The sequence below is a fragment of the Amblyraja radiata genome, chromosome 7 (assembly GCF_010909765.2).
Source record: "Amblyraja radiata isolate CabotCenter1 chromosome 7, sAmbRad1.1.pri, whole genome shotgun sequence".
Taxonomy (NCBI): Eukaryota; Metazoa; Chordata; class Chondrichthyes; order Rajiformes; family Rajidae; genus Amblyraja; species Amblyraja radiata.
In genome coordinates, this window is record NC_045962.1 from 51,004,915 (window position 1) to 51,018,983 (window position 14,069).

Genomic DNA, 14,069 nt, shown 5'->3' on the forward strand with positions numbered 1-14,069 from the left:
GAGAACACTAATGCAATCATCAAAAAAGCACATCAGCGCCTCTACTTCCTGAGAAGATTACGGAGAGTCGGATTGTCAAGGAAGACTCTCTCTAATTTCTACAGGTGCACAGTCGAGAGCATGCTGACCGGTTGCATCGTGGCTTGGTTCGGCAATTTGAGCGCCCTGGAAAGGAAAAGACTACAAAAAGTAGTCAACACTGCCCAGCCCATCATCGGCTCTGACCTTCCTTCCATCGAGGGGATCTATCGCAGTCGCTGCCTCAAAAAGGCTGGCAGTATCATGAAAGACCCACACCATCCGGGCCACACACTCATCTCCCTGCTACCTTCAGGTAGAAGGTACAGGAGCCTGAAGACTGCAACAACCAGGTTCAGGAATAGTTACTTCCCCTCAGCCATCAGGCTATTAAACCTGGCTCGGACAAAACTCTGATTATTACCAACCACTTTCTGTTATTTGCACTATCAGTTTATTTATTCATGTGTGTATATATTTATATCATGGTATATGGACACATTTATCTGTTTTGTAGTAAATGCCTACTATTTTCTGTGTGCTTAAGCAAAGCAAGAATTTCATTGTCCTATACAGGGACACATGACAATAAACTAACTTGAACTTGAACTTGAACTTGAAGGGAGTCCTCCCCCTTTACATCAGGGACCTGGGGTGGAGAGTGTTGCACAGAGCCGTACTGTGTAACAGATATTTAAGTCGGATTACGGACTCGCCAGCCGCCTGTAACTTCTGTGGCAAGGAAGAAACCATGTTCCCCGTGTATATTGAGTGTGAGAAGCTGCAGCCCCTGTACGAATATCTGGAGGGGTTGCTCCTTAAGTGTAGGTTTCATTTTAGTCCCACGATTCTGGTATTTGGGCACAAGGCAGGGAGTGGGGAGGGTCAATTGGGAGGGTGGGATCTCCTTGTCGGTCTGCTCCTTGGCCTGGCCAAGATGGCCATTCGCGGGTCCAGGCAGCGGGTAGTCGATGGTCACGCCAGAGTCGGCTGCATGCTCCTCTATAGACCGGGCCTATGTCCATGCTCGTGGACACCATGTAGAGGGAACACACACAGTGTCCACGGGGACTCTGGAGACCTTCCGTGAATGCCGGATGTCGCAGGGGGGTCGAGTGCATTGTAGATAAAGATGCCACTATTGTATTATAATGATTTCCTGATGCAATGTGACTATTGAACGTTTGTGTACCTTCCCCTACACTGTAATATGCAATCATTGAATAAAGTCCTTGGAAGGAAAAAATAAGGGGGAAAAAAAGTATGTGTCACTTCTGTGTGTAGGGGGGGTGGGTGTATTCATTTCTGGAAGTCTATCTTTGCATGTTTATGAAGAAATGTCTTTGCACTTTGAATCAGTCTTTCCTTGCCAGGCAGATATGTTGACGTCTCGCGCTCCCAGTGTGAACCAAGGTACCTCGTTGGCTCCCAGTTTCCATCCAACTGTCCTTCATTCACTCTCCCCTGCTGCTTCCAGGCCCAGAATCTCCATCACTTCAAAGTAGGAGAATACCCAGGGCCTGGTGATGCTCTGGGCCTGCTCCAGTTCCATCAACTCCACCAGCACCAGGCCTGGGCCTATTAGCCCCTTCTGGCTGTAGAGAGACAGTGCACTGAGTTACAGGGAGTGGGAGGAAGAATTGAGTGAGGCAGGGATTTGGCTGGGTCAATGGGGAAGCATGCAAAACGGTTATGGGAGGGCGGGCTGTATGTTGAGTGCATGAGGCTTTGTGAACATAGTGCCATGTGTGCAGGTTGAGTCTGTATGAGACTGTGTGAGACACTCATCTGTGTACAGGGTACTATGTGTACACAAGATTAGTCTGTAGGCCGTATTGTGTGTATATTGTCTACTCTATACGTGGAGCAGCGTGTATATATAGGTCTAGTCTACATGCAGTGTCATGGAAGTATATGGGACCACCCTGTGTATGCAGTACTGTGTGTATATGTGTCTAATCAATGTAGGCAGTATTGTGTGTATGGGTCTAGCCTGTGTGCACACTATCTTGTAGCTGTAGTTTGTCTGCACTGTGCTTTGTGTGTGGGTCAATTCTGTGTACGTAGTGTGCATGTAGTATGTGTGTAGTGTGTAGTCTGTGTGCGTGATATGTGCATAGTGGGCTAGTTTGTATACACCTGGAAATGTGCACACAAGGCTAGCCTTGAGTGCGCGGTGCCATGTGTATACAGGGCTAATCTGCTTTCACTGTGCGGATCTAGTCTGTACGCTGTGATGCGTGTAGTGATGCTGTGTGTACACGGGTCTAGCTAGTGTATGTGAACCGTGCCACTTACCGTAGGAAGGACATTGCCTCCCGCGTCGCCTCCTCCAGTAGCACCTTCCTCCTCTCTCCCTCCTTCTGCCACTGCTCCTTCAGTTGCTGTTCTCTGATCTGCTTCAGTCTCAGGTACTCCTGACGCTGTGGTTCATCCATCTCACTCAGGAGCCGCTGCTCCTCTTCCAGTTGCTCCTGGTGGAACTTTTGCAGCTGTGCTTTCTCCTCTGAAGACAGAACAAGGCACTGTTTACTCCTTATGCTCCTGAAACTCCTAACTTGCTCCTCCTAAGCTTAAAGGGCCTGTCCCACTTGACGATTTTTTTTGGCGACTGTCGGCGTCATATCAGTGTCGCCAAAAGATTTTGAACATTTCAAAATCTAGCGGCGACAAAAAAATGTTGTGACACTTGAAAAAACACCGCGCATCAAACGGCAACACGGCGCATCACCGCCGCATCATGCCTCAAATTTTTCGGTGACCTCAGTGATACGTCAGTCAATGATACCGGCAGTCGCCGAAAAAAATCGCCAAGTGGGACAGGCCCTTAATGCGCTGCTGTGTTAAGGTCCCTGATTACACTAGAGTACAATTCTGAGACTCCCTGATTCACTCATCCAGATTGAGGGGGGATCTTATAGAAACTTACAAAATTCTCAAGGGGTTGGACAGGCTAGATGCAGGAAGATTGATCCCGATGTTGGGGAAGTCCAGAACAAGGGGTCACAGTTTAAGGATAAAGGGGAAATCATTTAGGACTGAGATGAGAAAAACATTTTTTACACAGAGAGTGGTGAATCTCTGGAATTCTCTGCCACAGAATGTAGTTGAGGCCAGTTCATTGGCTATATTTAAGAAGGAGTTAGATGTGGCCCTTGTGGCTAAAGGGATCAGGGGGTATGGAGAGAAGGCAGGCACGGAATACTGAGTTGGATGATCAGCCATGATCATATTGAATGGCGGTGTAGGCTCGAAGGGCCGAATGGCCTACTCCTGCACCTATGTTTCTATTAGCCATCCCTCTCCCCTATCCCTGCAACCAAACCTGCATATCTTTCCCCACCTCCACCCAGGATTCCTGAACCACCCTTCCAGTTGAGGCTGAGGGTTCACATGCACCTCCTGCAAACTTGTGTATTACATTTGCTGCTCTTGACGTGCCCTCTTCTATATCAGTGGGACCAAACGCAAACTAGGCATCCACTTTGTCAAACACCTGTGCCCTGTCTGCTGTGCTCATCTGGTTCTCCCAGTTGCCAGCCATTTCAAGTCTCCTCATACACTCCGACTGTCCTGCCCTTGGCTTCCTGTATTGCCAGGTGCCAAATGCAAACTAGAGGAACAGCACTAATACCCCAATGGCACGAACATTGAATTCTCCAATTTTGGGTAACCTACCTCCCCTCTGCCTCTTCCTCTCTCTCCTCCTATCTACTCTGGTCATTCCTCACATTCACCATTCTTCACACATTGCCCCCAGCTCACTAATACCCCATTTATTTTCACCCCTTCACCCACAACTTCTCCCTGTATCCCCTCCCCCTGACTGTTCACCCCTCTATTTGTTGTTCCCAACTGCTATCATCCCTCATTCAGTTCCATTATTCATCCTACTGTCCTCTGAAGTGGAAGGGAACCAATATCCTGGTAGGGCATGTTTGCTTATGCTATTCTGGAAGTTTAAACTAGAAGGTTTAAATTAGATTAGCAGTGGAACAGGATCAAATGCAGTAGTGAGGCAGGTGGGAGGCTGGAAGTCCGTACAGAAGGTAATGATAACAAGATCAGTAGACAGGATAGGCAGGATCAGGCAGCAAGGAAAGACAGCTGGAATGAATTGCACTTATTTCAGTGCTAGAGGGCTGACAAGTAACTCTCCCTTCATCTCCTGCCTGTTCTTGCCCTCCTCTCCTCCCGCCTCCACGCCCACACCCATCCATTTCTCTCCTCCTGCCCCTCACCCCTTGTCCCCTCCCCTTTCCCCTCCCTCCCATTCAGGGTAATGTTACAGTAACTGGTGTATCCATACTTGCTCGCTCCGCCAGGACTCTTTCTTTAACCTGCTGCATTTCTTGCACCTTCTTTCGAAACTCCTGCTGCTGTTTTTGGCGGCGTTCACGGTCCAGCTGCTCCCCTTGTTGCCTCTGCTCATCCTTTTCCTGCTCTGTTGCTTCAGACTCCTGCTGCAGTTTTTTAACCCTGGCAACCACATTCAGAGTGAGTCATGTCCCTGCTCAGACTGTGATCGAGATGATGTTTAGATTGGTCCAGCATTCGGTTGAGTGGGATGCCAGCGGTACAGGCTGTAGAGCCTATTTGTGAACAAACCTGCAGGCTGTTCAGTCGCTGAAGACTATGCTTACTCTCAGCGAAATAACATTGTCCCTTTACCCTCGCGTACAACCCACACACACCTGGGGCAATTGACAGGGATCTATTAACCTGCGTGTCTCTGGGATGTGGGTAGAAACAGAACCACTCCAGATCAGGATTGAACTTGAGTTGCTGGAACTGTGAGGCAGTAGTTGAAGGAATAGCAGGATCACCACGACAAATAGGCCTGAACCAGAGTGCTGGGGGTAAAAACGTCTACCAGTATCTCTCAACCATTCAGGTCAAAAATATCTAAACTCTGCAAGCAGTGCAGATGAGGTTAGCCATTCTGCAACTGACCTTCAGGTCATCACCTTCCTCATCACAACCCTGCCCACCTCTGCCATTTGTGAGAAACGTTCCTTGAATTTCCACTGTACCCACAAGTAACAAGAGCCTCTCAGATGTGTGGATTGAGCAAAAGCAGCCATTATCCATGGTGTCTTACCCACATTGCTCATACCTTATCTTTTCCACCCTCCTCCTCTGCTCTTCATCCAATTCTTGCTGGATTTGCTGCTCCAGCCTCCGGCGCCTCCGTTCGCTGGGATCCAGTTGCTCGTTGTAATTCTGTGACTCTTCATCTGACCTCTGGCCCATTTCCAGCCTCTTGTTGCCAAGCTGCCTGGGATGCTTTGATCCTGGTACAGCTGTTGCACGCTCTGACCACTCGGTGCTTTCCTAATGGACACAAGCAGATAGTGAGGAACTTCCCTCGATAGTAAGGAGAAGCGGTGGGTGGAAGGAGGATGGAGGGCTCAGGAAGGACGTGGACCTTCCAACAGTTCTAATGTTGAATAGAATATTATACGTCATGTTTATAGTCAGAACTATTCAGCAAGCCCCTTGACCCAACTCATCCATGCTGACCAAGGTGTCTTCCTGAACGGGTCCCATTTGCCTGCGGTTGGGCCATATCACTCTAAACTTTTATTTTCCTTTCCATGAACCTGTCCAAATGTCTTAAACATTGTATTTGTAGCTGCCCCTACCACTTCCTCTTGCAGATTCTTGTGAAAACAATTGCCTCTCAGATCCCCTTTAAATCTTTCCCCTGTCACCTTAAACCTGCACCCTTAAAGGACCTGTCCCACGAGCATGCGACTGCATGCGGCAAGCGCGACCTAACGTGGTCGCTTGAGCCATACAGCCTCGCGGGGCCGGTCCCACTTCGATCGCCGGAGCCGTATGGAGTTATGCGGAGCTGGTCCCAACATCGGGGCTCCAAAAAACTGACACTGTCCAAAAAATTCCGCACGGCAACGGCCTGCTGGCCCGCAGCCGCATTGAGGCCGTATGCACCGCCTCGACGGGCGTGCGCAGCATCTCGACGCCGTGCGCAGCGTCTCGACGCCGTATGCAGCGTCTTGACGGCGTACGCCTAGCGCGAACTTCACGTCAACTCGTACGGGATCACTCGACTTCCGCGCGGCCCCCGCTTCCGGTTTGGTCGCGCTTGCCGCATGCAGTTGCATGCTCGTGGGACAGGCCCTTAAGTTTTAAACTCCCCTTCCCTGGGAATAAGAATGTGGCTATTTATCTTATCTTTTCGCCTCATGAATCGTTTCCTTCACTGCAGCACAGGGCCGGCCCTGCTGCACCAGGGGAGAAACCAAGTTTACTGAAGGAGGTCATCTCAATGTTCATGAGCACTTCAACCAGATACAGAATTGGCCTCATGGTAGTTTTGTTTATTGTCACGTGTACTGAGGTACAGTGAAAAGCTATAGGTAGAAAACAGAGGGTGGTGCAGGAATGTTGCATTTTGGACTGGAAGCTTGTAACAAATAAGCTGAGGAATGGCAAATAAAGGAGTTTAATAAAGGTGTTGCATTTTGGGAAGTCAAACGAGGCAGGATCTTCACAGTGAATGGTAGGAGCCTAGGGAGTGTTATAGAGCAGAGTAATCAGGGAGTACAACCATACAGTTCCCTGAAAGTAGCATCACAGCTACATAGGGAGATGAAGAAGGCATTTGGCACATTGGGCTTCATCAGTCAGGAAATTAAGTATAGAAGTCTGAACTTTATCTTACAGTTATACAAAATGTTGGTGAGGCTGCACTTTTGGAGTATTGTGTTCTGTTTTGGACACAGTGCTATAGGAGAAATGCCATGAAGATGGGTAGAGTGCACTGAAGATTTATGTTGATGTTGCCAGGATTCAAGGACCTGGGCTATAGAGAGAGGTTGTCAGGCTAACACTTTAGTCCTTCGAGCATAGCCTTATAGAATCATACAGCATGGAAACAGCCCCTTCGGCCCAACATGCCTCATCTACACTAGTCCTAACTGCTTGCATTTGGTCCATATCCCTCGAAACGTATCCTATCCATGTACCTATCTAAATGTATTTTAAACGTTGCAATAGTACCAGCCTCAAGAACCTCCTCTGGCAGCTCGTTCCATACACCCACCACACTTTGTGTAAAAAAAGTTAACCCTCAGGTTCCTATTAAATCTTTTTAAAATTATAGAGGTGCATAAAATGAGAGGAAATAAGATGAATAATTAGGCTGCATGATTCTGCTATGCTCCCTCCTCTTGTGGGTTGGAAAGACGGGGTTGAGGATTGATTTTTTTTTAATGCATGTTTAAGGGTTCACATTCCATCCACTTCATCAGGAAAGCTCTCACAGCCACCCTGTCCTGCAGTGTGCCTTCCCTTTCAGATGTAGACTGTACATCACCAAATTGGCTTAACTTCCACTGACTGGCTTCATCTGTGTTACTTACTTCTGCTTGTCCTTCTGCTTGTCCTTTGCTCCATGCTCCACCTACCCGCGGGCCTCTGGCTCTGACCTGAGTGGAGCTGGAGTTAGGGCCTTGCTCGGCTGTTGTGGCCATCTCTGAGGTTGGGGTGCTGTTGCCGCTGTGGAAATGCAGGACGCCGTCCGACCGCATCCCAATCTGCGTGGTGATATCATCCTCCTCCTCCTCCCCCTCCTCCTTAACCTCACTCCCTCTCTTTGCCTTCCTCTGCAGCTGGGAAGTTGCATCCTTCTGATGTTTACCCGGAGGCAGATACTGTTGCTGAGCTCTCTTCTCCCTGGGTCTTCCTGAAGAAATTAAAGTTAGAGATTAATTGCTATTAAGTTTTATTCAACAGTTCTCTAAAGTACTTGAGAGGGTGAGGGAGTCAACATCCAGACGTGCCGGGGATGCGATACACATGTGTGACCCCCAGCGGTAGGCGTGTGTGACGCCTATTGAAAGGTGTTGTTACGAGATGGCTCACCTACAACAAATTCCGCACGTCCATTGTTCTTGCTTTTCTCTTTATTTGCTCCTCGTGCCTGGCCTGGCCTCAGGGAGCTCCCTGTATCTGACGGATAGTTTGCTCCCTGTCTTCTCTGAGACTTCAGTGAGCTCTCTTGCTCAAATGGCGAATTTTCTCCTGGTGCCAGGATTGATCCTGATGATTCTCTCCACTCATCTTCGCTGCTCAGTTCTGCGTAGCCATCTTGGATATTTGGATCCTGGTTCGAACTTTTCCTTCCTTTCCTTTTGCTTTTTTGTTTTTTCTGCGAGACGAAACAATTTGCGATTTAAAAAAAAATCTCTCATTATTCTTAGACACCAATCTCAAGCCAAGGAGCCACCGCAACCAAACTGTACAGTCACATGTCCTAACCCTGGGGCCCAGGCTAGCATGTATTTTCAATGCTTGTGGATTATCTAATGGGACAGAATGTTGATCTTTCATTCTTGGAGACTCCAGGATGATCCAGGAGAATAGATATTCCTGAGAAAAACTGCCTTTCAGTACCAGTCAAGGCCTGCAGACGCTCGAGGTATATCTTGGATCTTGGCTGAAGCTACTGTTTTGACATTGAGGGAGAGGATTTTGTCCAACTTACAGCTTTGACTCCAGTCCTTCCTTCGCTTCCTTCACTCCATCGCTCAGCCTCCCAATCTTCGGCATCCGCCTCAGGATCTTCTTCAACTACAAGGCCATCCTTTCGCAGCTTCTTCCTCCTCCGCCTGGCATTGGGATGATGCCCACTTTCACTGCTAGGAACAGAGCATGGTCCACAGTTACACTTACCTGCAGGCACAAGAGCCTCCTGCCCAGCTGGGTGTGATGTCAGACCATTCATTCACCAACAGTCCTGTCATACAATGCTTGGCTGGCAAGTCAGAAAAATATCTCCAGATCTCCACTAATTTACCTTAATTTTGTGACCATGCTGGCAGAGAAGCTCCTACCCGCTAATGAATGAATGTAACATTAATCAACGATATCAACAGCTGTATCAAAGTTATGCTGGATCTGTCCAGTTGCTGTTATTTCCCTCTGAAAGGTGAGGCACAGGTCTGATGGTTTTAACAAAGACATAAAGACAGGGAACTAAAAAAACAGGAGAGCATCTTGTAATGAGGAATGGGTGGCCCAGACTGAGCAAATGTGCAATAACGCAGTCAACTCACACTTCATGGAAGCCGAGCGGTGACCCCAGCTCATCAGTTTCACCCAAGCTATTGTGTTCTTTCTGGGACCAGCCTGTCAGGATAGAGCCAGCAGCAGATGTCCTGTAGGTGGAACCTGTGAGCAGACAATAGTAGTGTTTATCAGGAGAAGGTTACAGGCAGCCCAGAGTTAGTTCCAAGCAGTTAGTTAATGTAATTACCGGTAGCTAAGGCACCCTCCATTACTCTCTCAACATGCACGAGGTGTGTGTGTTCCATGTATTTATAGAATGTGAGAGGTTGCAGCTCCTGAAAGAGTACTTGAAGGGGCTACTCTCAAGTTCTGCTTACACTTTAGCCCTGCTTTCCTGATATAGGGGAACTCAGTGCAAAGGAGGGAGGGAAGAGGGGGGGTGTCAGTTCAGGGAGTTCCACATATGTCTGCTCATGGACCTGACCAAGGAGGTCATTCATAGGTCAAGGCAGTGGTGAGTACTCGGGGGATCTGCCTAAGCCAGTTGCCTGCCCCTCTTCCACTGGAATTTAGAAGGATGAGAGGGTATCTTATCGAAACATATCAAATTCTTAAGGGATTGGACAGGCTAGATGCAGGAAAAATGTTCCCGATGTTAGGGGAGTCCAGAACCAGGGGTCACAGTTTAAGAATAAGGGGTTGGCCATTTAGGACTGAGATGAGGAAAAACTTTTTCAACCAGAGTCGTGAATCTGTGTAATTCTCTGCCACGGATAGAGAGACGGGGCAACCTGAAGTGAGATAAATCAATATTCATTGTGTTCATTGTGTGTTCTGTTATTTTATTCTCTGTCATGACTGCAAGGTACGTAATTGGCCATGGAGGCCAATTCATTGGATATTTTCAAGAGAGAGAGTTAGATTTAGCTCTTAGGGATAACGGAATCAAGGGATATGGGGAAAAAAGTAGGAACGGGGTACTGATTTTGGATGATCACGCCAAGATCAAGTGATTTCAGAGCTAATGAGTTACCAGTTGAAACTGATTTCATTAGAATTGGAATAGCAGGGTCACCACAACGTTACTAACCCTTGGGACTTTGAAAAGAATGGAACTGAACATGTGGAAATTGAAGGCAGAATTTCCACCCAAAAACATTCAGTTTGACTGGTTAAACTGCAGCAAGGCAGATGAGGGTCATTACTGTGGCACAATAGGGAGATTAAATGTTCTCTGTGCTTTTAATTCTTTAAATCACCCGTTGAATGAAGGCACGAGACAAGAAGCTTACTAAAGCCCCTGTCCCACTTTCATGACCTAATTCATGACCTCTGACGACCTTAAACGACCTTAAAAAAAATCAAGGTTGCGGTAACCTACGACCTCCTACAACCTTCCACGACTATGTCTACGACCTCCTACGACTATGTTGAGCACCTCCCACGGCTATGTTGAAGACCTTCCACAACTATGAAGAAGTCCTCCTTCGACTGTTGAAGACTGGCTTCGACCATGTACGTTTTACTGCTGTTTGCAGTAGCCCCTTTTGCTTCAGCAGCCTTTTAAGAAAGGCAGAAGGGGAAGAGCAAGGGTGAAGAGGAAGCACAAGAAGAGGTCTCAATGGGTGAATGGAGATGATGTGATGGACTGTCCCAGTACACCAGATGACTGGAAGAGAGTGGTGCTGGGCTTTGACAAAAGATGGAACTTGAAGCACACATGTGGGGCAGTGGATGGCAAGCATGTCATTCTTGTCCCTGTCCCTGTACAGGATGGCATTCTGCTGGAACCATTCCTCAAGGTCCCCCTCCTGCTGCCTGGTGAAGGTGTAGGGCATAACCTTCCTCCAGCCCTCCCTCACCACCAATGGGGCATCTGCCTCTGATGCTGTGTCAGACACAGGAGAAAGGGTTGCTTTGCTGCCTTCAAATGAGGCCGTGAAGGATGGGGTCATATACTACCACCCTGGTCTCCTCCTCCAGGGGTCTCTCATGTAGAGCTACCTCCTCCTGCACTATCACCTCATGTGGCATCACCCCCTGCCACTCCTCCTCCTGGGTGGGCAACACCTGCATGGCAGGTTTTTTTTAGGGTTGTGCCCTCCCCCTACGCTGCTGGCTTTTTGGTGCCTTCTCTAAAACACAAGTCTCCTCTCCAAAAAAACGCTCCAGCTATGAATGAACATGCCTTGGAGTGACAGAGGTGACGTTCTGCTGTTTAAATAACCTTTTTTTCCCCCCGGAGCTATTACCTTTGACTGCCTACGACCACCTACGACTAGCATCACGACCTACTACTACCTACCTACGACCTACCTACAAGTAAAAAGTATCGATTTTTTCCATGCCGACCTTTTTTTTTACTCGTGGACATTTTTTTATCAGGCTAGAAAAACGCCGCGACCTACTTGATGCCACGAGTACCTACGTCTAGCAGCATGACCTGCTACGACCTGCTACGGCCTTGTGACGACCATGCTGCGAGTATGAGTCAAGGGCAAACTCGGCAGAGGTCGTGAATTAGGTTGTGAAAGTGGGACAGGCCCTTAAGACTACTTTCTGGTATTCAAATAACTTTAAGCTGTTGGTTTAGTCAAACTCTTACCACGTGTGGTTTGTCTGGTGTCGTGAGCAAGCTCCCTCTCATGTACGGAGTTGTAGTCACTGCTGTGACGGGCACGCCCAGGTTGGTGAAATTGGTGCAGATTGCCATCTTCCCCCAGTATCACCTCCTCCACGTCACCAGGGGCTTGCCGCTGTCGACGGCTGACCTTTGCCTCTTCCGTGGCCCTTCTATTGCTGTTGCTGTTGCTGTTTGCCTCTCCCTTTGCCCTTCGATTGGTGTTGACCTTTGCCCCTCGATTGGTGTTGACCTTTGCCCCTCGATTGGTGTTGACCTTTGCCCCTTCCTTGGCCCTTCGATCGCTGTTGACCTTTGCTCCTTCGGCTGACTCACTCACTGGTCCTGTCAATTTGAGATTCATTAGGCTCAAGTAGATCAAAGACTCAAGCCATCTGTATAAACTCTGACCTAACATTTCACCATGATGAGCTACTCTGCTACCACCACTTCAAAGGAACGCCCCTACCAGCAGTGTTTAAAGGGAATTTGAAGCTAGTTTCCTCAGCTGGTATAAAATAGATGAACGAAGTGGAATTATTCAAACATCCTCTAGGCAGACAATTTAGTCAGCATTGCCCAACATGTAGATGATGGACAACCAAGTAAAAAGAGAGTCATAGCTTGTCTCTCTCAGGTCAAATGCTAATTGCTGGACAGCTCTGTCATTTTTTTAGTTTCAATCAGTGTTAGGGCCACTTGAACCCCAAGGGCTGTGGGAGAAGGCTCCATTCAGGAACCATATAACCATATAACAATTACAGCACGGAAACAGGCCATCTCGACCCTTCTAGTCCGTGCCAAACACATAATCTCCCCTAGTCCCATATACCTGCGCTCAGACCATAACCCTCCATTCCTTTCCCTTCCATATAACTATCCAATTTATTTTTAAATGATAAAAACGAACCTGCCTCCACCACCTTCACTGGAAGCTCATTCCACACAGCTACCACTCTCTGAGTAAAGAAGTTCCCCCTCATGTTACCCCTAAACTTCAGTCCCTTAATTCTCAAGTCATGTCCCCTTGTTTGAATTTTCCCTACTCTCAGTGGGAAAAGCTTTTCCACGTCAACTCTGTCTATCCCTCTCATCATTTTAAAAACCTCTATCAAGTCCCCCCTTAACCTGCGCTCCAAAGAATAAAGCCCTAACTTGTTCAACCTTTCTCTGTAACTTAGTTGCTGAAACCCAGGCAACATTCTAGTAAATCTCCTCTGTACTCTCTCTATTTTGTTGACATCCTTCCTATAATTAGGCGACCAAAATTGTACACCATACTCCAGAATTGGCCTCACCAATGCCTTGTATAATTTTAACATTACATCCCAACTTCTATACTTAATGCTCTGATTTATAAAGGCCAGCACACCAAAAGCTTTCTTTACCACCCTATCTACATGAGATTCCACTTTCAGGGAACTGTGCACAGTTATTCCCAGATCCCTCTGTTCACCTACATTCTTCAATTCCCTACCATTTACCATGTACGTCCTATTTTGATTTGTCCTGCCAAGATGTAGCACCTCACACTTATCAGCATTAAACTCCATCTGCCATCTTTCAGCCCACTCTTCCAACTGGCATAAATCTCTCTGTAGACTTTGAAACTCTACTTCATTACCCGCAACCCCACCTATCTTAGTATCATCTGCATACTTACTAATCCAATTTACCACACCATCGTCCAGATCATTGATGTACATGACAAACAACAGTGGACCCAACACAGATCCCTGTGGCACCCCACTCGTCACTGGCCTCCAACCTGACAAACAACCATCCACCATTACTCTCTGGCATCTCCCATTCAGCCACTGTTGAATCCATCTTGCTACTCCACCATTAATACCCAACCATTGAACCTTCTTAACCAACCTTCCATGAGGAACCTTGTCAAAGGCCTTACTGAAGTCCATATACACAACATCCACTGCTTTACCCTCATCAATTTCCCGAGTAACATCTTCAAAAAATTCAAGAAGATTAGTTAAACATGACCTTCCAGGCACAAATCCATGTTGACTGTTCCTAATCAGACCCTGTTTATCCAGATGCTTATATATATTATCTCTAAGTATCCTTTCCATTAATTTGCCCACCACTGACGTCAAACTAACAGGTCTATAATTGCTAGGTTTACTCTTAGACCCCTTTTTAAACAATGGAACAACATGCGCAGTACGCCAATCCTCCGGCACTATTCACATTTCTAATGACATTTGAAATATTTCTGTCATAGCCCCTGCTATTTCTACACTAACTTCCCTCAATGTCCTAGGGAATATCCTGTCCGGACCTGGAGACTTATCCACTTTTATATTTCTCAAAAGTGTCAGTACTTCCTCTTCTTTGATCCTCATAGTTTCCATAGCTACTCTACTTGTTTCCCTTA

The 14,069-nt window shown here is 47.4% G+C and overlaps 1 protein-coding gene across 2 annotated transcripts in view; it reads right to left on the minus strand.

Annotated features, from left to right (window-relative positions):
- Positions 1 to 643: 643 nt before the first annotated feature.
- kiaa2012 (KIAA2012 ortholog) overlaps positions 644 to 14,069 on the minus strand; it is a 47,542-nt gene continuing 34,116 nt past the window's right edge. The window contains exons 16-24 of one of the 2 annotated variants that reach the window (XM_033024446.1): positions 11,660 to 12,019; positions 9,102 to 9,216; positions 8,531 to 8,681; positions 7,909 to 8,194; positions 7,407 to 7,729; positions 5,135 to 5,352; positions 4,328 to 4,497; positions 2,317 to 2,524; positions 644 to 1,613 (exon numbers count right to left, since the gene is read on the minus strand). In XM_033024446.1, the coding sequence (XP_032880337.1) occupies positions 1,469 to 1,613; positions 2,317 to 2,524; positions 4,328 to 4,497; positions 5,135 to 5,352; positions 7,407 to 7,729; positions 7,909 to 8,194; positions 8,531 to 8,681; positions 9,102 to 9,216; positions 11,660 to 12,019 (1,976 nt within the window). In that variant the 3' untranslated portion in view covers positions 644 to 1,468. Of the gene's footprint in view, positions 1,614 to 2,316; positions 2,525 to 4,327; positions 4,498 to 5,134; positions 5,353 to 7,406; positions 7,730 to 7,908; positions 8,195 to 8,530; positions 8,685 to 9,101; positions 9,217 to 11,659; positions 12,020 to 14,069 lie in introns of both variants that reach the window. The other variant, XM_033024445.1, reaches the window with a different exon arrangement.